Source organism: Gymnoscopelus microlampas (assembly GCF_963454915.1).
Source record: "Gymnoscopelus microlampas genome assembly, chromosome: 9".
Taxonomy (NCBI): Eukaryota; Metazoa; Chordata; class Actinopteri; order Myctophiformes; family Myctophidae; genus Gymnoscopelus; species Gymnoscopelus microlampas.
This window is the reverse complement of record NC_139946.1, coordinates 12,741,760-12,766,220: the sequence shown is the minus strand read 5'-3', so window position 1 is coordinate 12,766,220 and position 24,461 is coordinate 12,741,760. Positions and strand designations below refer to the sequence as shown.

Genomic DNA, 24,461 nt, shown 5'->3' with positions numbered 1-24,461 from the left:
GTATATCTGAGGAATGTAGGACGCCATTGATAAAGTGGAACTTTTATATTCATGGTGTCTGCAGGTCATTAAAAAGTATTCAGTTTTATTTAAATATACTTTGTTAAATCCTGATGCCATTTCCTGAGGTAGATCTATAAAAAGTATTTTTATTGGTACAAGTCTTTGAATTAACAGAGCAAGGAGACGATACAAACAGGCTAAATCACCCACCCCCAATGTTACCACTCAGACGGAGCTACAACTTTGTTGTATAATTGTACCATTTTAAACAGAAGTTCCACATATATGTACATAACCTACTACTGTATAAATCAATTCAATGAGTCATAAATAAATGTAAATTATATATATATGATATACTGTTTACAGTACTGTTTGTGTGTGTGTGTGCACGTGCGTGCGTGTGTGTGTGTGTGTGCATAGGAATGTAGGAACATTCGCTCTTTGGAGTTTCTCCTTAAGACATTTTTTGTCTCCATTTCTCCATTCAGTTTGCATCAAAGTCTTACAATATATTGAAAGAGTCTTAAAAATAAGCTCTCAATTCAAATGCATTGAATTGAGTTTGCTAATACCTGCAGATACCCTGAAAGTTAATTTGGGAGGATGGGTGTCTATTTTTGCATGCAGCACATGCAGCACAGAGTCCCCTGACAAGCACTACTCAGGTCGGCATGCAAACACCCATACTCGAGGAAGCACCTGTAGACATTTCATCATACAGGATTTACCTATATAACCTACAGTATGTACATGATATTTCCATGTAAAAAACTTTATCTTAAAAAATACTTCTCAGCCCTGTTAGTCAGACGGCTGTGTACGACTTGTAGTCTATAGGCTGAGGGGCCCCACATATCTGGTCGTTAACCTACATGTATATACATTTGTGTAAATTATCTACCAGGGCCCCCTGGTAGATAAGAGCCCCTGCCCTGGGCACTGGCCCCATTGGCCTGGTCCATAATCCATCCATCCACACACATGTACTGTACAGTGTGTTATGAGTTTGACCACTTAAACTCTATACTTAGTTGACCAGGGTCCCACAGGGCTCTATATTAGGTCTGCTCCTTTTTCCCCCTCTACAACTAAATCTCTTCCTCGAAAGTAGCCAATCCACAACGCCTTGTCAAGCACAGTGTACATCTGCTGCTATGCTCACGCACCTTTATATCTTATCTCAGGTACCATGTGTAAATATGTAGATAACTTGATTTTTTGTTTTTTTTTGTTCTCTTGTTTGATCTCCTTTCCCGCCTTGCCTCTCCCCCTCTTATTCCCTTCCTTTTTTTCTATGGAAACAAATAACAATACGATGGGAACTTCTGTAAACCTTTGATGTGACAATAAAGCTGATTCTGTATTCTGTGAAGCTTGTAGAGCGGCTATTTTCGCATAATCCCCCCCCCCCCCCCCCCCCCCAGAACAGGGATGCCATGCAGGGTTCATGTGGCTAACTGGAAATCCTTGTTAGCTGTAGACGCTGACACGTCTGAAGCCTGGTCTTCAACACTGGGAGTATAATGACTTAATTTTTACGGGAGACAGTGGGAGGTTTATCTTTATGAGAACCCAGACATATGTCCAATCTGTCATCTTCCAGAATTGCTTAATGAGACAACAATGAGAGGTTTTATGAGAATATGTCCAGGGAATCTGTCATCTTCAAGAATCCTCCCTTTTAGTAGACGCCTTTCTTTCACCATTAGTCTGCGCCTCAGCCTACTGATAGGTGAGGTGGGTGTCCAAAAAAATAACAAAAACAGGTATTGTTTGCCTGCATCCCTCTCGCTATCTCACAGACAGTTACACCCCAAGAAGACTGAGAGCATATGCTGTTCCAACGGTAGCATCACGCTCTGGCAGTTCAAGGACACACAATATTTCACTGCTATTTTGGCAAGCCTATTCTTGATGTGGTGAGAAGCGGTGGCGAGAGTTCCCTATAAAATCCCATCCTCACCGCTTGACCCATTCAATACAACTGAACTAATCAGCCAGGCAGACTAAACAGAAATACTGACAGCAGGAGAAATGCTACTTGTGTGTGTGTTCTACTTCTTGGGGGCATTGCTGTCTAGGAGCGTGGTGGGTGTGCCAGCAGACAGCAGGCATGAACTGACGCTGGTCCCAGACCAGCCAACGGCAGGTCAGACTTAAACAGCATTGCTTATTAGCCTATATCACACACATTATCCTCTGTGCATGTCATTGTGTGCATTGTTGGGTGCTATTTCTACTTTTGTGCAGTTTTCATAGTTTGTACATATTTTGTTGATAGGTTCCACTGATTGTCCTAACAACTTCAAGCCTCAAAGATGCTCCTGTGATTTCTGCTGGCTGATTATATTGACATTGCAGGCCTTAATATGTGCACAGAATATAAGAGAAAAGTGTGATGTGATTATTTCCAGAAATTCAAGATGGTTTGGGAATCAAGACTGCAGATATCTCATCAGACGCCTCAGTGTCTCCTCAACTCCCTGACAACACGCCATGCTTTGGAAGGTCATGGGGACGTGATGAGGCGCTGGAGGCTCTCTTTGCAGCGTTGCGTGAGAGCTGGAGGAAAGACGGTGAGCTGGGAGACGATCCTCTGACCCGGTTTGGACTCTGCTCAGTCTCAGATGGTTCACCGGCGGTGGCGATCTTATCAGAACTGGCGAATGAAGCAAAAAGAAAAGAGCCAAACAGACTGGACGTTCTGCACCCAACCAAAGGTACGTGTGCGTCAGTGTTACCTTATTTCTGTTCAGCTCTAGTGCATTTTTTATTTTATTTGTACAGTAATGCAGTGGTCCTCTCAACCCTTTTTCATTTCAAAGACCCAGAGTTTGGTATGTGTCAGGCGGCAGGCCACAGAGGTCCCCATAACTCTGAGATTTTTAACGGTCCATTTGGTTCCTCCTAACTATCAATCATTTAGCTGGGAATCTCCCCTCCAGAACCCCCTCGAGGACCCCTGAGGGTCCCGGGAAGCCCACTTTGAAAACCACTGCAGTAATAATGAACCTCAAAATGCTACGTGTCATCAATTAGATGTTTGTGTTTGTGTCATCTTCTCCATCAGAGCCGTTGGCAGACAGAGAGGAAGAAGGAGGAAGATTGGTGTTGACCCTTGACCTCCCACCATCGCCCCTACTCAGGCTGAAGCCCATATTGTTGTTGGTTTTGGAGCGCCCCGCCCCCACAGACCTGTCAGCCCTGGGAGTCACTTTCAGCAGCGAGTCTCTGGACCCCCCTACACAGGTACAGTAGTGATTATTGTACTCATAAAATGTATAGGTTTTACAACCAGTGGTGGAAGAAGTACTCAGATATATAACTTAAGTAAAAGTAGCAATACCCACTATGTAGAAATACTCTGTTATAAGTAAAAGGCCTGTGTTCAAAATGTAACTTGAGTAAAAGTAAAAGTATTGGCAAAGTAGAAAAGTATTGGCATCAAAATACATTTAAAGTACCAAAAGTAAAAGTACTAATATGTTTGAAAATAGCAGATCTACAAGCTCACAACGCGTCGCGATGCGACGCGTTGTGAGCTTGTAGATCTGCTATTTTCAAATAGGCTATGTATAAAATAGGGCTAAAGTGGTTAATGTATGTTTTATGATATAATCATTTATATCTGAAAAGTAGCTAGAGGCTAAAGTTTTCAAATAATTGTAGCGGAGTAAAAGTACAATGTTTGCATCTGAGATGTCGTGGAGTAGAAGTAAAAGTATAGACAATTGGAAATACTCCAGTAAAGTAAAAGTACCTCAAAATTGTACTTAAGTACATTACCTGAGTAAATGTACTTAGTTACTTTACACCACTAGCATATGGTCAAGCCACAACAACACAGGCCTTCATGCCGGCATTCCTGCTGGTGTGTTTCTGGTGTGTTTCGCAGACCGTGTGCCTCTCGGAGGGAACACGTTACATCGTTTTGACAGGAAAGCCGTCAGAGGGTGCTGGTCCTCAGAGGTGGAGGTTAACCGTTGAGGCCCAATCTCCTGATGCAAGTATGTGTCCATTTTTGTTCAAAACAGCCTGTATGGATTTTGTGCGCTCCTCTTTGCAAGTGTATGTTTCACTCAGGGCAGGGTCATCGCCAAGCTGGCTTGCGGTGGACATTTTGGTCAAAATTCTATTTTTGCCACAGTCAGACATACAAAATGAGTGGACAATAATATTACCAGAAACACATACAGAGCTAGGCCTGAATGGCCATAGCAGGTCTGTAACTCTGAGAGTGCGCTATAGTGTCATAGTAAATCAGTGTCATACATATTCTGGAGAAAACCTGGAGACTTGACATTCAGTAATGGGGTCTTATGATCAAAATAAGAACGCTATAATGCTAAAATTTTCCACGGACGAGACCAAGTCTTTGCCACGGACACATGTGTCCGTGTACGGACATATTGATGACCCCTGGTTTCACTCTTTGCAGGGCAGAAACTTCGAGAGGTCCTTACCAGTGGAGGATCAGAAAATGACTTCAGCATGGCTCCACTTCTGCTTTTCTCATCGGACAACGGAACCGACATCAGGTTTATATTCCCTTTAAACCTAAATACATTTCTGGGTTATAATTGCAGTAAATCTTTTTTGTATTTTTGTAAAGCCTGAGTCATACTTAGTTGTGTGCTGGTGTTGCGTACTAAAAGAATTGCTGACCTACAAGCTCACAATGTATCTCAGTGTGATGTGTAGCCTATAAATTACGCTTATAACCACTTCAACCTAGCCTGGAAGCCAGACAAATCTGCCACAGCTAAAGAAAATTGCCCTGGGCAGATTGGTCTCGCTCTCCTCTGTTTTTATTACTTTTCGCTCACCCCAGAGTTGTGTGTGACCAATCAGAACCCACTATTCAAAGTGGGACATGTTTTGCTGTGATGTTTGAATCTGTTTGTAACCGGCCTTTGGAAATGAATCTTCCACACAGAAGTTCCAGACTTCCGAAGTTACAAGCTTGTTGTGAGCTTGTAGATCGGCTATCTTTTGGCTAATGTTCCTCCCAGACTATGGATGCTATGGTTCAAGTGGTTAAAGCTAATTGTCTATTATTGCAGGTTTTCCCATCTCCCATGGTCCAGCCCGGCCTCGTCGGACACGTTCTCCTTCCTGTGTGAGCTGCAGAGGTTCCTGGCTGACGCCTTGCCTGCGAGACCCCCCCCACATGTCAGTGCAGTGAAGCTGGACACCTTACAGTCCCTGCCCCCCCTCAGACTGGGGCTGTCCTCCAGCGAGACCCTCCTCGTAGGTAGGGGCCATCTCGCCATCATCATGACATTCTTTTTTCACTTGACAATTCATTGTTGCGCAGAGAATTTCATCGTGTTTTGGGCATTGAACATTGGAACACGTGTGTCAAAATTACATTTCTGTTTGCCTTTTAGGCTTTGTACACCAAAATTGCACGGGGCAGATATGACAAATAACATACATATATAAATAAATAATATCATTTTGTACTGTACTTTCAAAATATTGTGTTTAGATAGTGTAAATTGCCGATCTGTGACCTTGTAGATTGTCTATTTCCGCTATTTTTGGAACATTTTTTTAAATAACATTTTTCAGCAAAGGAAACGATTATGACGATTATGCAAAAAGAATTGCGATTTTCTCAAATAATTGCGATTATCTCAAATAATTGTGATACTCCTTGCAGGGCTTCTCAACTCCTCGGGCCCCATGCTCTTCTCCTTCGCCTTGGGCTCTGACCTGCAGGCCGTGCCGCGCGTGGAGCTGGCCCTGTCTGATGCCTTGCTCGAGGTGCTCAGGCAGCGACTCTCAGAGGCCACAGACCAAATAACGCAGGTGACGAACAGTGGTGGGCAAAGTGCTCAACACCCCCCCACCCAGTACTCGTAGTCAAAGTGTAGATCAAAATACTGGTCAAAATATTACAAGTGAAAGTTGCTCAGTCAAATTTGTGCTCAAGTTAAAGTAATAGACCATATTCACACAGTGGCCATTTGGGAATTTTACATTGAAAGTGCCACCTCGTTGCCGTGGCAACCGGGGTGGCACTTTGATTGACTTAATAGCAACATGGCCGCCGTGTGAATATGGTCTATGGAGTACTTAAAACACGTTGTGAGCTTAGTAGTTTGTATTTTCTATTTTCACCACAGGTATATTTGAAATACTGTAGGGGCTTAACAGGTTAATTCATAATGTACTTTTTCCCTTCCTAGAAATGTAGTGGAGTTAGTCAAAAGTACAATATTTGTCTTTGAAATGTAGTGCGGCTAAAGTCATAAGTATTTGTAACGTCACAAAAAGTACAGATACTAAAAAAAAAATACTTAAGTACTAGCACTCAAGTAAATGATCTTATACTGTCCTCCACAGGTGATGAAGGAGGAGGAAGTGGGTCCCACGGTCATGCAGAAACTGCACAGGCTCAAAGCACTGAGTGGCTTTCCTGCAGAGGGACCAGCAACAGGTGAGCTATGGGGATTCTGTCACTATTGAAGAATAAGACTTTTTAAAGGAGCACTTTCAGCACCATTTTCTTCATATAATTGGTCCTCAGACTCCTCACTAATGCTCATTATAAGATGGTGTTTCTGTCTACTAGCTCTGTGTCTCAGAGGAGGGCTGTGTACAATTCAGAAAGCCGCCTATCAGTGACATCATCAGTTAGGCAGGTTTAGTCATTTCAAACAAGATTTTTCAACCTTTTATTTTAATATAATATATTAATGCAAGAGCATAATTTAAATCTTGTTTGAAATGTCCAGACCTGCCTACCGATGGTGTCACTGGTAGGCAGGTTTCTGAACTGTCCACTGCACTCCTTTGAGACACAAAGTGAATAGACAGAAATGGTACCATATTATAGCTAATGAGCACTAGTGAGGACCAATTGTATGGAGATAGGTTGAAAATGGGTGAAGTGGTCCTTTACTGTACTTACTGTAGGTACAGTTTTGGCTTACCTTTACTGTACTTGAGTATTTTTCAATACTTTATACTTCTACTCCGCTACATTTCAGAGGCAAATACTGTACTTTTTACTCCACTGCAATTATTTGACAGCTTTAGTCGGCCCTATTCGTATATTCGTAGATCAGCAAAACTTTTAAGTATATTTTGATGACAATACTTTTATACTTTTACCCAAACAAACCTTGAGTTTCAAAGTTTGAATACAGTTACTTGAAATGGAGTATCTTTTGTGTTATTGATATTTTTCTTTTCCTTTAAGGGATAGTTCACCCCCAAAATGACTTTTTTTATCGATTAGTCACCCCATGGAGACTTGAATTCATGGATATCTTTTGTATTTTGTCGCATTCCTAAGCCAATAATTTGATGACAGGCAGCGGTTTCCAGTAGGAGACACAAAGAGTCTCCTCTGTGTCTCCTACCGGAACCACTGCCTACCGGTCCGCTGGTCATCAAATTATTGGCTTAGGAATGCGACAAAAATAAATAAATATCCATGAATTCAAGTGTCCATGGGGTGACTAATCGATAGAAAAAAATAGTTTTTGGGTGAACTATCCCTTTAAGTAAAAAATGTGCATGAGTGCGAGTGTGCGTGCGAGTGTGCGTGCGTGAGTGCGTGTGCGTGCACGTGTGTGAGTGTACGTGCGTGTGTGTGAGTGTGTGAGTGTGCGTGCGTGCATGTAGTCAATGTCATTTAATTTGCACTGTAACCTTTAATTGTACTCTTTGACCACAGGAAGAATGGGGGATCTGAAATAAAACGATTCATGATTGTATAATTAACAATGAACTGTGTTAACTCTTCCAGGAGAGAGCCAGTACCATGCTTTCCTTCTGCTGAAGGCTGTGCAGACAGCCGTCCGCTTGTGTGAGGTGGAGAGAGGGCTGCGGGCCGCAAGGTCAGGCCAAGATGACCCAGGGAGATCCAACCTGTGCAGGCTGCACAGCCTGACCGTGTCCCTTGAGAAGTTCGTCCTTTCCCCCGACACCTACGACATCAAGAACTGCCACGGGGTCTGTTCCACCCCCCTGCCCAACACCAACAACCATGCCGTCATCCTCAACTCCCAGATCGGCGCCGGCAGAGAGGTGGGCCGCTCGCTGTGCTGTGTCCCTGTGGCGTATGAGGCACTCCCTGTGGTGGAAATCGACCCGCAACACCAGGGGGTTTCTGAAATCCTCATTCAGAATCACATGGTGGCAACAGCGTGTGGATGTCGCTAATGGGTAGTGGTGGACAGTAACAAAGAGCATTTACTTGAGTAGGCTACTGTACTTAGGTCGATTTTTTTTGAGTATCTGCGCTTTTGTTTGTGTTTTTTGGATACTTTGACTCCTCTGCATTTCTGGGAAGGGAAAAGAACATTATGAATTAACCACTTAAGCCCTATTTCAAATATAGTGACAATAGTAGATCGGCTATATTCAGAGAAAATTGACTTTGTAATTTGTACTTTTGAATACTATTATTAAAAGCTGTACTTTTAATAATCGGCGGCCTTGTACTTTTGAATTCTTAAATTCAAGTCTAATTTGACTGAACAACTTTCACTTATAATTGAGTAATATTTGACCAGGAGTATCTATACTTTGACTCAAGTACTGGGGTTGAGTAATTTGTCCACCACTGCTAATGGATTTTTGATTATTTTACTTCACTTACTTTTTTTGTTTTTCACCTTGCCGTGTGCCTCTCAGCAACAGATACATTTTAACCACTTAAAACCCATATACTGTTGGGTATATGGGTACACTGATTTCACAAGGTGCTTGTACGTTGGTGTGAGCTTGTAGATGTGAGTTTGAAGACGTGAGCTTATAGATTTTTGCAGAACGTTTGCCTATTTCTTGCCAAATGTTTGCCTATTATGACATGCCCAGAGTAAGGGGCATGTGGTTAAATCATTTATATAATGTTTTAATTATGACATGTTTAGTGGCAGAAGTCTCTCTGCTGTATGATGATGGCTTGTGAAACACAGGCACTGATAGAAAATGCATGTTTTAACTCAAAGAGGCTAATTTATTTTCTTACAAATACGTAAACAATGTGAAACAATTATGTGCTCAGCACAAAATTGAGCTTTTAGAAATAATTCACCTTAGTGTTAAAAAAAAACATTTATATCCTGGGCCTATTATACCTTTTTACATTTCTGGAAAATAGTTCTATGCTATGGCTTCTGTGATAAGTATGTCATTGTACTATTTTCCCATACCTAACTCTTCTTGGGAAAAAATTACCATAAAGAAATAGTGCTTTAATAAAAATAAATCTAGACATAGGTGAAACCAGATACTTTGATTGAATTTGTGTAATGTAATAATGGGATACAAAGTACTTATCATTCAGATAATTATATATTTTTTTAAATAAACAAGTTTGATTTGATACAATGTCAGCATGTTTAAATATTAGCCTGTATTACTTCTGTATTAGACATTTCCTTTAGGATCAGTCAAGTCAATTTAAACAGACATTCTTCATTCTCTACACATGATTGCTACATCTATTATTTCATTTGTTGACGTTATTAGACACAAAGCACAATGACAACCAATTGTTTGTACTGTACGATCACTGTTGTTACTGTTGTTAATTCCATCTGCCAAATGTTCACTTTTGTCTTACAAGCGCTATTAAAAAAAATCAAGCTTTGCTTTTGGGTCTCAAGATTCCTTTTGCTCCAATAGGTCTTTTCCTTCTTCTTATGGCTCCAACTTCTTCAGATCCCCACCAACCCATAAAACTATCCCACACAGAGCCTGGTTTCTGTTGGCAGATAAGAACAAAAAACAAAACAAAACACAGGCTCTGGTTTACAAAAACATTTGCAGTGGTACTTAATTTATACTCAATCGCACAACGGTGTTGCCTGCCGACTGCAGGAAATGATTTTCAAGCTGCTTGAAAATCGTCTCTAACCTGCAAGCGACAACGTTGTACAGCGGAATATAAAGTAGGCATTACTTTAGAATGATGTAGAATTTTAGAGAATGTAAAAGATGTATTTATCTTCATAAATAAATTGATTGGATAAACGTGGCTCTCTTGTTTACATTTGGTGCTCAAAACATTTTATACACAGTAAAGTCCTCAGTGTGCATTTATCCATATGTAACTCTCAGACTGTACAAATATAACCATTTGGTTACATTTATACACCCTAAGGGTTATATTAACACAGAGGATTTTTACAGTGTACTGTGTATGGCTCCATTGACAGAGCATGAGACCATCCTGAGACTATAGCCTATTTCAGTTGTGATGTATGCTGTCAGACACAGTACCTGTGTTATAGAACCATCTTGTATACTTCCAAAGAAGGACATTACACCCAAGTCTGTCTCCTCGTAGAAAGAATCCAGGGCAGCTAACATACAAATTGAAAATGAACGAAGGGAGGCTTGTTAGGTGAGTGGGGTATAAATAAAGTATAGCTATTGCTATGATGGTTAAAATTAGCAAAATGTTAAAAATTACACAGAACTTTTGTTGCTTAAATAGGAAGTAAACACACCACTATTGTATCTATAGTGGTGAATGCAACAATGTGTGTGTATCAACCTTACATACAGATTATAAAGTGTAGGCTGTTTTCTCTGTCCGGTTGATGGTTTCAATACTCACAGTGACAATCATTGATGCTAGAGCTCACAAGCACTATGACCATGGCCAGTACTATGCAACGGTTCAATGTAAACCCCTTCCATGGGTTTGGGACTTCACTCAAACTTTCGATGGACAAAATCCGCTCGTAAGACACTGAGAATGGGACAGAGAATCCTTAGCTGCATGGCAAATGAAACAACATGTAATTATGATTGAATTCAATATAGGATATCCAGACTTACTTGTGTTGGTTTGAGAAGGTTTTGTGTAGACTTTCCTTTTCTTAGCTCCTATAGGGTATGGTGTACATTTAAAGAATAATCCGAAATCAGGCTGTACTGTACATTAAGACAAAGTATATTTTACTTTATTACATTTTTCTGTATGAACACAGTTGAATGCTTTGAAGTATGTAAACAAGTACTGAACAACACGCCAGCGAAACTTGCTTGATCGGTCTTTCAAAATGTATGTCACAGACCAATATAACTTAGCCTAAAATAGGAATCTACACCCCCTCCAGAGCTAGAAAACACATCAATGCTCTCACAATGAATTCTAAAGTACAATACATACGTACCCCTCTGTGTGAAGTCAAGACTCTTATCTCTGTGTTTCTCTTCTGCACTGTATTTGAACTTCCACAGTTGTGTTTTCCGGTAGAGCTGAGGGTGGGTGCTGCTGTGCTAGCGGTGTCTCTGTTCTGGGGAAAGGGAGAGACTCATACACACCCTGCCTCATATTCCCTTGCTTCTTGACTGACAGGGACAGATGGTTCAGGGGTAGAGTGGCCTGTAGAGCGGCCGGATGGAAGCCGTGAGGTTCCCAGTTCGATCCCGGGCTCTAGAAGAGTTAGTGTCGGAGTGTCCTTGAGCAAGACACTGAACCCCTAATTGCTCCCTATGAGCAGGTTGGTGCCTTGCATGGTTTCCTCCGCCATCGGTGTATGAATGTGTGTGTGAATGGGTGAATGTAATGCACAATCTAAAGCGCTTTAGATAAAAGCGCATTATAAATGCACCATTTACCATGACGAGTGCTGTTGGGAAGAAACAAGAAAGAAAAAACGATTCACAGTGAACACAAGGGCAGATAGATTAGTATACAGGAAATACAACGATCAGAACATTCATAGACTGCATGGCAGGGCGCTTTTTAACGTGAAAGTTGTTGTAACGACATTGTAATTATTATTAGAAACGAGCACACGGGTTCCTTGTGGGGGATCCCTGCTAAATGACAGTTAGGATAGGTCTGTAACTCACAGAGTTAAGAAGATTAGAGGGGTCTGTCTGGGGGTCTGTGGCCTAATGCAATGGTTCTCAAAGTGGGTACCAGGGACCCTCAGGGTTCCTTACTTTGTTTATCTATGGGACAGCGCACGTTAATGAACATTCAGTACTGTGTACAAGAATTCAATCAATTGGACGTGCTCTCAATTAGCTAGAAGAAGTTACGTTTTTCCAGTGGCACATATAAAAACTTGAGGGGGTTCCAAATGGACCCGGTCCCTTACATGTTTGTAACTCTCAGAGTTATTATGGGGTGAGGGGGTCTTTGAAAATAAAAAGCTTGAGAACCAGTGGCCAAAATGCATATCATACTGGGTAGTTGAAAGTAAAAGGGTTGAGAACTGCTTTTGATTGATTGAATGAATACTTTATTAGTCAGAAATGTAAACAGCAAGTGGTACAGTAAGACATTAAAGCCAAAAAAGTCCTGGGGACTTGGGTACTTTGCTTTACACAAAACATTAGCCTAAGCATTCAAAAGAAACACATAAAAGGGACATTTAAAATATATACAATTAGAAAATAGACATTGCCACCTCATAGTTTAAATGTTCAGTGGTGTAAAGTAACTAAGTACAGTAAAGTATACATTTGAAAACTTGTGAAATGGGACATTCTGCATAATGAGTACTTTCTACTTTTGGTACTTTACTTTACTTTAAGTACATTATGATGCCAATACTTTTGTACTCTTACTCAAATACATTTTGAACACCAGACTTTTACTTAAGTTGTTACAGATCTACATTGCAGTATTGATACTTTTACTTAAGTAAAAAATGTGAGTACTTCTTCGATCACCGATAATTAGATTAGATAATAATAATAGCGACAATAGTAAATTGATTAATTGATTGATCGATGACGTCACGTTTGTCATCACACGTCATCGCCATTAGGACACGCCCCTCTGTCAAAACCTCAGTGCTCCGCTCCACAATACATCACTTGACGAGAGGCAAGAAGAGAAGGTCTGCGGGCGTTGGACGTTGGCCGGATGGTTAAATCCAACCTTCAAACAATATTGAATAGCCATTGTTTTGTAAGAGAAAAAGAGAGACACTTATCATCCAAGATGCCAGTAATCAGTAATAACCCCGAAAGTGAGAGGTATGTGGTCATATATAAATTGCCCGTAATATAAGCGACGTCTTTGCTAAAGCAGCGGCCTAGTTGTTTGTGTTAGGCTGATATACGCGATGCGGAATATTTCCTGGATTTGGCAACAATTTTCCATATTACATTGTTTACAGTTTGTCTTACATAACGGTACACCAATGTAAACGTACACGATCCGAGTGTATTTATGACTACTTTTGCCACAATGTGTTGAGATTACATATTTTTTAAAGACCAACGTAATTGACATAATCAATTATATAATGTCTTATGATTTTTTTAGTATCCAGTATCCAGCAATTAGACGGCAGCGCTTCATCTTGAGGCAACTGCTGTTGTGAAGGATGTAGCTGATAGCCACATAGCTAATGCTAACGCTTTAGCACAACACTATAAAGCCAAGGTGGAGCTACACGAGATTTTAAGATTTAATTTTATACTTCGTTGCAAGAAAAAACATGCTTTTTATATTTTTCAACTGAAAATGGTCGCGTTGATTTTTTTTTTCTCCTTCCGTATTTTATATTTTGGTCGTAAGAATAACTATACATTAGCTATTAACGCACACAACACAACCTGGTTATGTGATGTTTAGACGGAGTAGTCAGTGTGCAAGCAAGGCCCTTTAAGCCGTTGTTTTTCAGTGTACCTAATATCTAGGACAAAGATGCCAAGGATAGACTATTACGTCATGCATCAGAAGCGTAATAGCCTGTGGTGTCATGTGCAGTGTTGCCATATTCTGTGAGAGAAATAAGCAACCAGAAAACAAGCCCAAAGAAGCAACTAGGCCACATGAGCACTTATAACCTGCTATAAGCATTGGCTGTTGGCTATTTGAAAATAGCAGATCTACAAGCTCACAAGGCGTCGCACGTGAGCTTGCAGATCTGCTATTTTCAAAACTTCTTGAAATAAAAATGTGAATATTGAACATTCTAACAACACAAATGCTCCCTGTCACAAAACATTTATGAAAATATTTGAGAACCACTGGTTTAAAACATAATTTCAAAAATTTGGAAACAAGCCTAAACAATCAAGTACACTTTAGAAGCAAGCCCAAACAACCGCAACTACCATTTTTTTACAAGCAACTTTACAGAAAAAGAAGCCCAAAGTCGCTTAATAAGCCGACTTGGCAACACTGGTAATAGCCTGGTGTCATGTGGCGCTTGTTTTGCAGTTCAAGGTCTCCACTGCAGCTCTTCCACATTAACGGTGACATCAGTGACGTATCCTATGCCTTAGTATCTTATTTATGGCCTAAAAACCTTTCGTAGATGGATTTGCCGGAAAGTAAACCATAGCATCAAAACTATTCTGACATTTTTGCTGAGCTCTTAAACGACCCTATTGATTCATTGATTGAATTCTGTGTTAACAGTTTGCAAAAAGGTACAGTTATACAATGATGCTAAAGAGGACAACACAAAGAGCCCTGAGGGCATTCAATTTCCTATGTATTCAATTCATCAAGACACAATAAAGACATACAATACTTACAAGAAATCATCAATACTAGGAGCAGTAAAATCATATTTACAGAAGAACTGTGGGGGGTAATTTTGTTTGGTAAGCTAAAAGGTCCACCCTGACAACTGGGCAAATCATTTCTTTTGATCAATAACACAAGTTCAATATAATTCTCTTGATGCTTTTAATTAATACAGTGTGGCTCCTTTACTTATTTCATTGTGCCAGCTAGCTCCGGTGCCAAGTTACAGTGTAGGCCTACCCTTGTAAAATAGATAAAGTTACAATACATACTGGGATTGTAACACGGAAATGAAGCTCTGTGGGGTGAAAAAAATAATCTGGATTGTGCTGATCCATGATTTAACTTAGTGTTATATTAACTATTATGAGTCCATTTGTCAGCCAGTGGACCTACATTGCTTGGTTAAAATATGACAAGGCAGTTAAGCCTGTTGGCCCAGGTCCTACTGTGTACGTGCTGCTCAGCTTCTAATGAGAACAGCAACGTTTACAGCCTAGGAAATGTAGGTCAAATGACAAACATCTTCGGGCCGGTGGCCCAGGTCTGTCGTTATTGTAATCATTTGACATGGTTATGTCTAGACAATACTGTATATTGATTGAGATTGTGTAGTTTCACAACCATGTACATAGGTTTTTGTAAATTTCCATTCCGATTGCAATAGGGGAAGTGGCATGAAGAATTTCGATTGCAGCGCAGACATTTTGATTAACAGCAACAACAACAAGTTCCTGTTTTATCACCCCAGTTAGGATTTCTTTCAGTGAGTTGTTGCTTTTGATTTTTATTGGCTATGAAGTGTGCCCCAAAAGGTGCCCAGTCTTCTGGGGGAAACAAAAAACAATGCACAGATGTCTCAGGTGCCCACTCTGCTTTTTACCGTGTATCATAATTGACATCAGATGTGAGATGGTATAGTATAACTATTTTATCTGTAGTGGCAGGCTGGCAGCCCATACATTGGTGTGTGTAAAATGGGCTAATGTTTAAGGATCATTGGCTGCTGCAGTTGTTTATTGATACTCAATGAAGCCCAAGCGCTCCTTTTCATCTCTGTAAAACTGGTACAATTACTGTATTTGTACTGAACCGAACTTGTCAACTACATTGAGATCAGAATAGCATAATATAACACATAGTCCACCCGAAGCACTTCACTAATGTACCATTTGGCTTAGAATATAGCCTAGTCTTTTTATATCAGTTGTATTTCGACCATTTTCTTCACATTATATTTTATTTACGGAAAATCCGCTGTTACGCAAGCAGGAGCTTTAGACTCGGGCCCCATGTGACTAGAGCAGCTGTCTCAGCCAAGATCACACTCGCTCGCTCATGAATGTGCATCACTGCCTACTGTCGTTTATGGGGGTTTTGAAGAATGCTCTGATCAGCATAAAGACATGTATTGAAAGCTGTGTAATTTGGAATGCAGTGCAGGTGAAATGGGAAGAGGAAGAGCAGTTTTTTTTTAAATAAAGAGTGGCAGTTGTTTTAAATGATCTGATAATGGGATTTCAGAAGAACATGCTCACTGTAGTGCTAGTGTTGAATTCCAATCTTTATATAATGGAATATGACACCTATGATGACTTGACACCCTTGGGCCATAGCTTGGATATTGCATACAGGTTGAGTTTCACTATAAGGTATAAGACAATGGTCGTCCTCTAGTTTTCACATGTTTGTTCCTCATATAGCACAGCAGTGGATTTGCCTAAGTCTGCATCTGTGAACAGAGTGTTCCGGTGCTGTGTTTTAATGGGATTTGTTCCCAACAGGAGCTCTGAGTGAGAATAGGGCTGTTCTTGTGCAGGTAACACATGAAAGCCAGGCAAATTCTCTAGAATTCAATACACAGAGTGGGCTCTGAATCAAAATGGCTGGGCAGGCTTGGTGAATTGTGTTGCGTAAGCTGGTGTTTGTGTCTGTGTGGTTATTAGCTAATGTTAGACGGTCACTGTGGAGCTGTCCCAATAGGCTAATGGCAAGACAAATGGAACAAACGTGTTTTTCTTATAATCTAGCTTTGAGGGAGTTTGCAGTCATATCTTCGTACACCAAGAAACAGGAACATGTCCTATCATGTAGACGTGTACCCTGCCCCACATTTATGTACATTCTTGTTACCTACTCTAGATGGATGAATAGGTTATGTCAAAACAAATTGACGTTATGTGTTCTATTATCTGTAAACGGTTGTGCTGAATTATGAAGGTCATCTTTTTTTCTTCTTCTAGTGAGTTGTTGCCATCATCGCTTAGTGTTCTCTTGTTGTGTAACACAAAAGCACCCCAGCAGCCCTGTCTGTTACTCATTGTGCCCAAGCCAAGCATTCCTTTTGATCATTAATCTAGATGTTGCGCACAGTTTTATGAGCAAGTCCGATCACTGTAAATTATTGAACTTCAACCTTGAGCCTCTGTTTGGCTTTAGCGAATATTCTCACTCAATATTTTACTATATATTTCAGGTACGAGTCAATCAACATCTTAAGTGTGACGTGAAAGTGCAAACGTTGTACTCGTCTGTAACTTACCCTATCCAGTGCTCTGGGGTTGAGTTGAATCATTCGCTGACAATGGCTCCATTTGCGTGTGTGTTTGTTTCACCCTCCAGTACCTCCAGTCTCATGAGGTCCTCACTCCGCTGCAGTAACCCGGGTTCGGGGCCTCTGTGGTGTTCCTGATGCCCCTCTCCCACCCCTGAAGATCCCAGGTGGGCGAGGGAATGATCAGCGGGATCGCAATCTTTCAGCTAAGCTATTCTACTCTGTAAGTTCTATACTACGCTTCTTCACCTGGTCTTGCATTGGACTGTATGTTTATATGATGTTGTAGAGCTGTGCATCTCAGTACTGAAGATTCTATGCTTAGCCTGCTTTCATTATTTGATCAGGTAAAATATTTTCAATGTCTGAATGACACTTTTCTGTTCGTTTGCTCTCGCGTCCTGTAGGATGCTCATTTACTGGTTCTAGAAGAACCTCTGCCTGCCAACGGCCGAGTGCGTTTCCTGCTCTTTGAGCCTCGTCGATCGGAGGGCAAGCATTGTGTCTGGAGGGCAGCTCTGAAGGGTGGGAACCTTTATGTTGAAATCCCTCCCGGGGCTTTGCCTGAGGGCAGCAAAGACAGGTTGGTAGTGATAACTGACTGCTTCTCTTTTGTCAGTTTTGTAAACCAGCATGCATGTCTTGAACCTCCGTTTGTTGGTGTGGTTTGTTATGTGCCAGCCCAGGACTACAAACATCGACGGATGTAGATATTTATAATTTTGTCCTGTGTCAACCCTTAATGATTACTGATCCTCTATTATTTCTTTGTCTTCAGTTTTGCTCTCCTATTGGAGTTTGCCGAAGAGCAGCTGCAAGTAGATCATGTGTTCATCTGTTTCCACAAGAACCGTGACGATAGAGGTGAGGTTTGCTCTTTTGTTTTGGTCTTCAAAACCATTCCCTACACAAAATCAAAGCGTCAACCAGTTTTGACCTTGTTAACAACACTTTTGATGGAGTATGATGATACAGTACATGATGTCACATACAGAATAGAGCTGCTTTGAATAGAGCAGAGAATGTTTTCAGTAGAACATTCCTGAAAGGGTGCAGCATTTAGTGCTGGAGTGAGATTAAAATACCCATTTTGTTTCAGACAATTAGAAAAAGTTATGAAATAAACCTTTTGATATCAGAATGATATTTCGAAATGCTATTTTCAAAGTTGCCTAGTGAAGAGACACTAGTTGAATTATCTACCAGTTAAATTGGTAATTTCTTTACATGGACACCGCTAACTTATCTAAAAGCGAGTGATTATTAATAACTACTGTTAACTAATGTCAACAATGATTGAGCTTTCAACCTGAAATGTTTCTTCAGCATGCAACTCAAATCAATCTCCTCAGTGGTAGGGCTGTCAATATTTGCTAAAAATGGCGTTTAAATGTTTAATTGTCAGAATTTGACCTACTTGGGCTGTAGACAGGACCTTCGTGCAAGCCTCTTCCTGAAGATGGCAAGCTTTTTAGTTTGCTTAGAGTTTTTATCACTCTCTCTGTGGTCGAGCGGGGTTCTGATCTCTTGAGTTATTGCAACATGAAAGAATAGGCCTGCCCTGCAATTCCTTTTATTTTCAATCCGCTATGAATTGAAATGCAGTGTCAACCCAGTAAAAGTATATTGATATGGAAACCTATGTTTTCAACAGTGGAGGTGCTAAAGTGCAAGATTCACTCAAGTTTGAAGGAACGCATTTAACAGTCAAATGTACATTTTCACAATTGAATATGATTAATCCTTTACGATTCAATTAGTGTGCAAATATCGAACCATAGTTTGACAGCTGCACTCAGTGGCAGGGTGCCTCCTGGAACATCTGCCACAATGCACAATAGGGGTGTCAAACTAGCAGTAAAGGATAATCCTTAAATAGGGATGAAGGCTAATGGACAGCCACATTGGTCAGCAAGAATCAAATTGAACACAGATGAAGGTGTATATGTAGGCAGTTAATATTTAATGTGTTTCCATATATTTTCCATCCTCAGCATCCCTACTGCGTACGTTCAGTTTCCTGGGCTTTGAGATTGTGAGACCGGGACATCCCCTTGTCCCTACCCGCCCCGACGCTTTCTTCATGGCTTACAGCATCGAGCGAGACTCCTCTGATGATGATTAAATTACCCTGAGCAATTACACGAGCATTGTTGCTTTTTCTTGTGCTTAATTTTGCATACCATGTTATGTGTTGCAATGATATTTGCACTGGTGTCAGATGTTTTAGGCCAGGAATGTTATGTAAGCACCCACATAAAATCTGGGCAAATGCATCCTCACCAACGTATTCCTTTCCATGCGTAGTGCTGATTTCCTATTCACCCTTCCCAGAAACCACAATGATCATCTCTATGATGTAATATTTATGATTAAAATAAATTGACATTCATCTTATTCATGTAATTTGATATGTTTCCATCGTCATTTTCAGTTGATTCATGTTCATATTGATTCCCTTTTTTTTTTTTATGTGTGCATGGAGTTTGATTTGTTGCTTTGATTCACTTGACAGAAATCTGCATGTTGTAACTGTGCTAAATAAAGTGCTCACCTTAAAAAAAGTGTATCAGTGTGTTCTTGTAGAGACAAGTGGACAAATGATGAATTGGATAGTTAACTGAAAAGTACAAAAGATAAGGAAATCTTAAGGGAGGCTTTTTTTAATTCAATTTGGGCACTGCTGACAATACAATAACAGGCTAGAGGCATTATAAACAAGCACAATGAAGTATTTACAATGGTTCATTCTTGTATTGTTTCCAAGGTATGCTTAACGTATACAAACATACTTAACCTACAATGTAACATTACTTTGATGGGATGAACTAAAGCATACTCAAAATCTAGACAATAATTTGGAACCTTTGGAACCTAAAGCGCTTTGAGTAAGTTTGAGTACTTAGCCATAAAAATGCAATTCATTATTAACCATCTCACCCCAGCATAACATGCTTATGGGTGGAAAGCCAGCAAAGGGGTGCTTGACACCTGACTTGACTACTAATTTATAAAGATATGTGTACTCTAGCCTAGGTGAGAGTTTTCCTATCAAATGCCTCTTATGAAGGAAGAAGAAATCCTCTGGTTGATTGACAGGGTAGGTTGAAAAGGGATGACACCTGCTGAAATGTATAGATCCTAAACAAAAAGGGCAATGGAAAATGACTCCCTATCATCCTGCTTCGTTGAACTTAATCTCACACTTGTATTAATCATTTATTTGATCATTAATGATTTTTGCTTGTGTTGCAACTGTGGGGGAAAGAAACTCATAATAGGAGTAGCCTACTTAAATTTGAAGTCCATCTTGAGATTGAACCCCATCCATCTAATTGCCTTCAATAGTGTTTCTGAGTCAGAAAATGTTAGGTATTGCAGGCAGAGGCTGTCCTCCCAATGAAGAGGTGACTGATCCTGGACTAGCCCCCTCTCTGCCAGTTTCATCACCAGTAAGGCCTGTTTAATCAACAGCCAGTTGTGCACAGTGGTGGTTGTGGAGCTGTTTAACTTGAAGAGCTCAGTGCGGGGGCCCCAGAGAAGGGCCTGAAGGATAACTGCAGTATCTGCTATATGGAGCCCGCTGGTCTCATCCTTGAGCTGAGAGGCTAGATCAAGCAATCCTGTTTTATACAGAGAGTTGGAAAAGGTTACGGCTGAGCCAGACTGTGTGAGAGAAGAAGTAAAGCTGTCTTGGGGCTGTAGACAGTGCTGAAGTAAGGCTCCGATCTGGGTGTTTATGGAAGACGGCAGGTGAGATTGAAAAAGATCAGAAGGCTTATGGTCAAAGACTACACGAGGGCAACCCCATGTTCTCCATAACATCTGAACCCCTTCTTTTTCCCATTTTCTTTTCTCCCATTCTATTTCTTCTTGTGCTCTGTTGCTCTTTTCTGCTTGACTTGTCTTACCCATCTCTGAATGTTCTACGTTCTCTCCCTTCACTTCTCTTTCTGTTTTTTCCCTGCTCTCCCTTTTTGGCCACACTAGAAAAATATCTTGGGGCCTGAGCTCAATACAAGTGACTGCATGGCTGCACAGGTGCTGTAACGCCATCACGAGCTGTAACAACAAAAGACACAGCTGCCTTTCATAGAGCAAAGGTTCGGCTCTTTGCAGCATCCAGCTCTCCAGAATAAAGTCTTCCAGAGTGACTTGTGGCAAGTCTCTTTCAATGCTCACCGAGTAACCCTGCTGGAGTGAAGACATAACTGTGGACAAACTGAAATCACACTGGTTTTCGCTACCCTCAATGCTGCCTCCAGATGGTGGATTTGCAGCAATGCAGTCTGACTGAGAAGTAACGGAGGTCGCCACTGGGTCATGATTTTGTATTGTGTTTGATTTGTTCTTCAGGGTACTATCAGGTGGGAATTGAACAATGACCTCCTGGAGATTGACATGTGACGGCAGACTGCTGTGGGCTGTGAGAGCCGAGTTAGTCCATCGGTGCACCTGGAAAAAGAGATTAAATTGATGCTTCAAACATGAAACAAAAATAATTAAATTACGATCCTGTAAACGTTGTTACTATGCCATATTCAACGATTTACAAAATGGTCATTTATATCAGCTTAATTTGTTTTTGTCTGCCCCTGTTGCAGTATGATTGCAACACCTGATGGCAGTTTGGGGGGGAAGTTGTGTGGTTTGAGGTAAACTGAGAGCTTCTAAGAGATGATAAAGATAGTCTCTTATCAGATTATGTTGCATATGTGTGCATGAGCTGCTGCTTGCTAGTAGCTGCGGGCTTTATACGACAACAGAATACATTATCCCACATTACAAATGCATACTGTAGCTATATTCAGGCCAGGGCTGTGCACTGCACACAGACTTGATGGCAGCTGGCCATATGTAGGCTATGTTGCACACTGGTTGGCTTCTATGTGTGCAGTCTGTGCACATGGCTGATTATGTTTGTATTTGCCTGTGTAAAATACTTAGAAATTAATGGGTAATAATATGAAGATGATCTGTAACCTTACCTTTCCACTAAGCACCCTCTTTGGAAACTTGGGGCTCCACAGCCTATAGTAAAGTGAATCTCCTATCTGCTTGGGCTTGTAACCTTGACACAGTAGGAAGTCCTGGGGTTGATATGTGCCATCACCCATATTCTTTGCCTCTCCCTGCAAGAGAATCTCTGCCTCCAATCTCTGTGCCACACTCCTAAGAAAGAGTAGGTGGCATTGCTGAATTCCCTGAGCGACCACCCCTTGATCACCAAAACCGCTGAAGAGGTATGGAAGATGTTCATCGGGTGTTTCAAAGGACACTTTGGAGAGAGACAGTAACGGTACCGGACTGCTTATGCCTGGTTTTAATTGGTCTCTCTCGTCATGGGCATGAGGGCCAGGGATGGCTGCAAGCATGTAGACGGGGTTGTCAAAGTTGTGAGGGTGACCGTGGAATATGGGAGACAGGGGAGACATAGGAAGCAGGGGAGATGGTGGAGGTATGCCGGCACAGGGGAGGGAAAGGGTGCGAGCCATCCTCTTCCTAGGGACAGGCGGTGGGGTGTCGTCGGAGAAGAATCTCTCCTGGTGGCTGTGAGGTGGGTCTGGATAATACAGCAGGGGAATTTCAGTGTCAAACAATAGCCAGATTCACACCATTAACTCAAACACTGAACAGGATTGTTTAGAATAAGGAAGAGAGAATGCATCTACATTCACACTTCCACACAATCACTGCAGTAGAATGTCATACTGTAGGTCAAACTCCTCATGTCACATTAAATAGCAGAGCCACTGCTGTTCATATTGGAACAGGTTGAATTTGTGTCCACTGAGGTAGTAAACATTTGGTTTCAGGTGTTACTTCCTCACTTGCAGTTCTCATGTGAAAGGGGAATCTATTAAATGGACATCCAATGACAGTTACATAACACTGAACTGAACATTAAATATCAGTTCATATTTTGTATTTTTAGAACTATAAAGCATTAGGTAGTTTGAAATGAGTGAAATTCTTATCTATGAAGCCACTTGTCACGCGTTTATATGCTGTATCTCTTGTGCAGATAATTCCTCAGTCCGTTGTTTTGGCATATCGTTGCTAGGTTGCATGTGCAACAAAGCCATGGTCAGAAACTCAGAATATGGTTTAGTTTGCTTCATTTTGGTTGATCACCCCAGTCAGTGTTGAAAACAAGTGTAACTTACCATAGCGCTTGTGTATGGGGCACTGCGTTGCATGGCAGTCAGTGGTCTCAGGGAACACATCACCACTGTACGTATAGTTCTGGTGCTGGGGACCAAAAGGGCTCAACACACCACTATCAGACCCCAGGTCTACACTGGAGCTTCGGGAGCTCCTAGACCTAGAGTGTAGACAAATACTCATATTCACCACGGCCACATATAAATATTCATCAATTCATCAAAACCGTTTATCTTTCAAATCTTTATCTTTCCACTGTATGCCTACTACCTATTGCAGTATGAATGGCTTTCTGGTCTGAGATAAACATCCATTGTGAGAATTAGAAAAACAATTTCCCATAGTACAGTGATTATGTGCTTTATTTTTAACTGTAAAAGAAGCAATATGTTTTTCTATGGTCTGTGATTTCTTTATCATGTAAGTAACTAAAGTTTGTCCATTGAAATTATGTTTCCAATATAAAACTATCGAAGTGATCTAAATAGTGTACAGTAAAAAGAGTACTATTATGTTTTATGAACTTGAGAAGTAATACATACATACTGTACACACATACTGTACAACAAATCTGTGAGTATGATAAAACAGAATAAAAAGAAACACATTCTTCCGTAGGAATAACAGGTTAAGCATACTGAATGTGTTTAGTCTATGTTGATTTTCTTATACTGAGTGGGATCTTACCTGCGCTGTTTGACAGGCAGTGCCGGTGGGCCAGTCTGTGCCTCCGCTCTGCTTGAAGCACCGGGCTCCATCAGACCACTACAAGTCCACAGTGCACCACCGTCCACTTTCTTCACAGTGTCACACTGCCTCTCTGTATCAGTCAAGCTGGCAGGTAGCCTGGTGTCTTTGCAGGATACCACCAAAGAAACAGCCCTGTTTCCCCTTTTCTTAATTTCTCAACTCTGTCTGTGTTTCTTTATGCCTCCCTGTCCGTCTGTGTCTTGTTCTATCAAGATTTGAAATGCAGAGTTTGAGAGCATGAGCCCCGTACCGGAAAAGTAGTGTATGGTTGTCTGAGGGCAGAGATGTTCTCTCTGCTCTAACCTCAGCTTGACAAAATGAGGAAATGCAGTTTTGCGTAAAAACTGTTTTTTCTTCCTTTTTTTCTTTGGTTACAATAGACCTACAGTATATTCTCAATATGCCACCCTAGCACCCAATTTGTTGCTCTATTTGCTTGGGTGAAGAAGTTTTATTCTTTTCATGTGATAGTGGTTGAGGGCTTGATACCATACATTTAGGAAAATGTAC

General features: G+C 41.0%; 3 protein-coding genes across 5 annotated transcripts; 2 read left to right on the top strand and 1 right to left on the bottom strand.

Moving 5' to 3' along the window:
* Positions 1-2,040: 2,040 nt before the first annotated feature.
* amh (anti-Mullerian hormone) lies at positions 2,041-9,731 on the top strand (the record flags this gene model as incomplete). Its single annotated transcript, XM_084067383.1, has 9 exons — positions 2,041-2,155; positions 2,421-2,726; positions 3,077-3,255; positions 3,902-4,013; positions 4,445-4,544; positions 5,070-5,260; positions 5,672-5,820; positions 6,358-6,451; positions 7,769-9,731. The coding sequence occupies 9 exons, from the start codon at positions 2,041-2,043 to the stop codon at positions 8,182-8,184; spliced, it is 1,662 nt and encodes a 553-aa protein (XP_083923509.1). The 3' UTR covers positions 8,185-9,731.
* A 3,066-nt stretch (positions 9,732-12,797) lies between these two features.
* On the top strand, positions 12,798-19,600 carry oaz1a (ornithine decarboxylase antizyme 1a). Its single transcript, XM_084066609.1, is given in 6 exon segments — positions 12,798-12,975; positions 17,105-17,171; positions 17,173-17,259; positions 17,444-17,619; positions 17,815-17,900; positions 19,031-19,600. Coding segments are annotated over 6 exon segments (660 nt in total). The 5' UTR covers positions 12,798-12,862; the 3' UTR covers positions 19,162-19,600.
* A 260-nt stretch (positions 19,601-19,860) lies between these two features.
* LOC311052556 (inactive tyrosine-protein kinase PEAK1) lies at positions 19,861-24,143 on the bottom strand. 3 transcript variants are annotated; one of them, XR_014601518.1, is made up of 6 exons: positions 23,889-24,143; positions 23,204-23,361; positions 22,025-22,599; positions 20,243-21,491; positions 19,969-20,208; positions 19,861-19,901 (listed from the first exon to the last, which is right to left on the bottom strand). XR_014601518.1 is itself a non-coding variant. In XM_084067558.1 (4 exons), exons 1-4 carry the CDS (start codon positions 23,957-23,959, stop codon positions 20,325-20,327), a joined length of 1,971 nt encoding a protein of 656 aa, XP_083923684.1. In that variant the 5' UTR covers positions 23,960-24,143; the 3' UTR covers positions 19,867-20,324. The 3 variants fall into 3 exon arrangements, 1 of the variants encoding a protein (XP_083923684.1); XR_014601517.1 differs by having other exon boundaries at positions 19,969-21,491; XM_084067558.1 differs by having other exon boundaries at positions 19,867-21,491.
* Between the last annotated feature and the right edge of the window lie 318 nt (positions 24,144-24,461).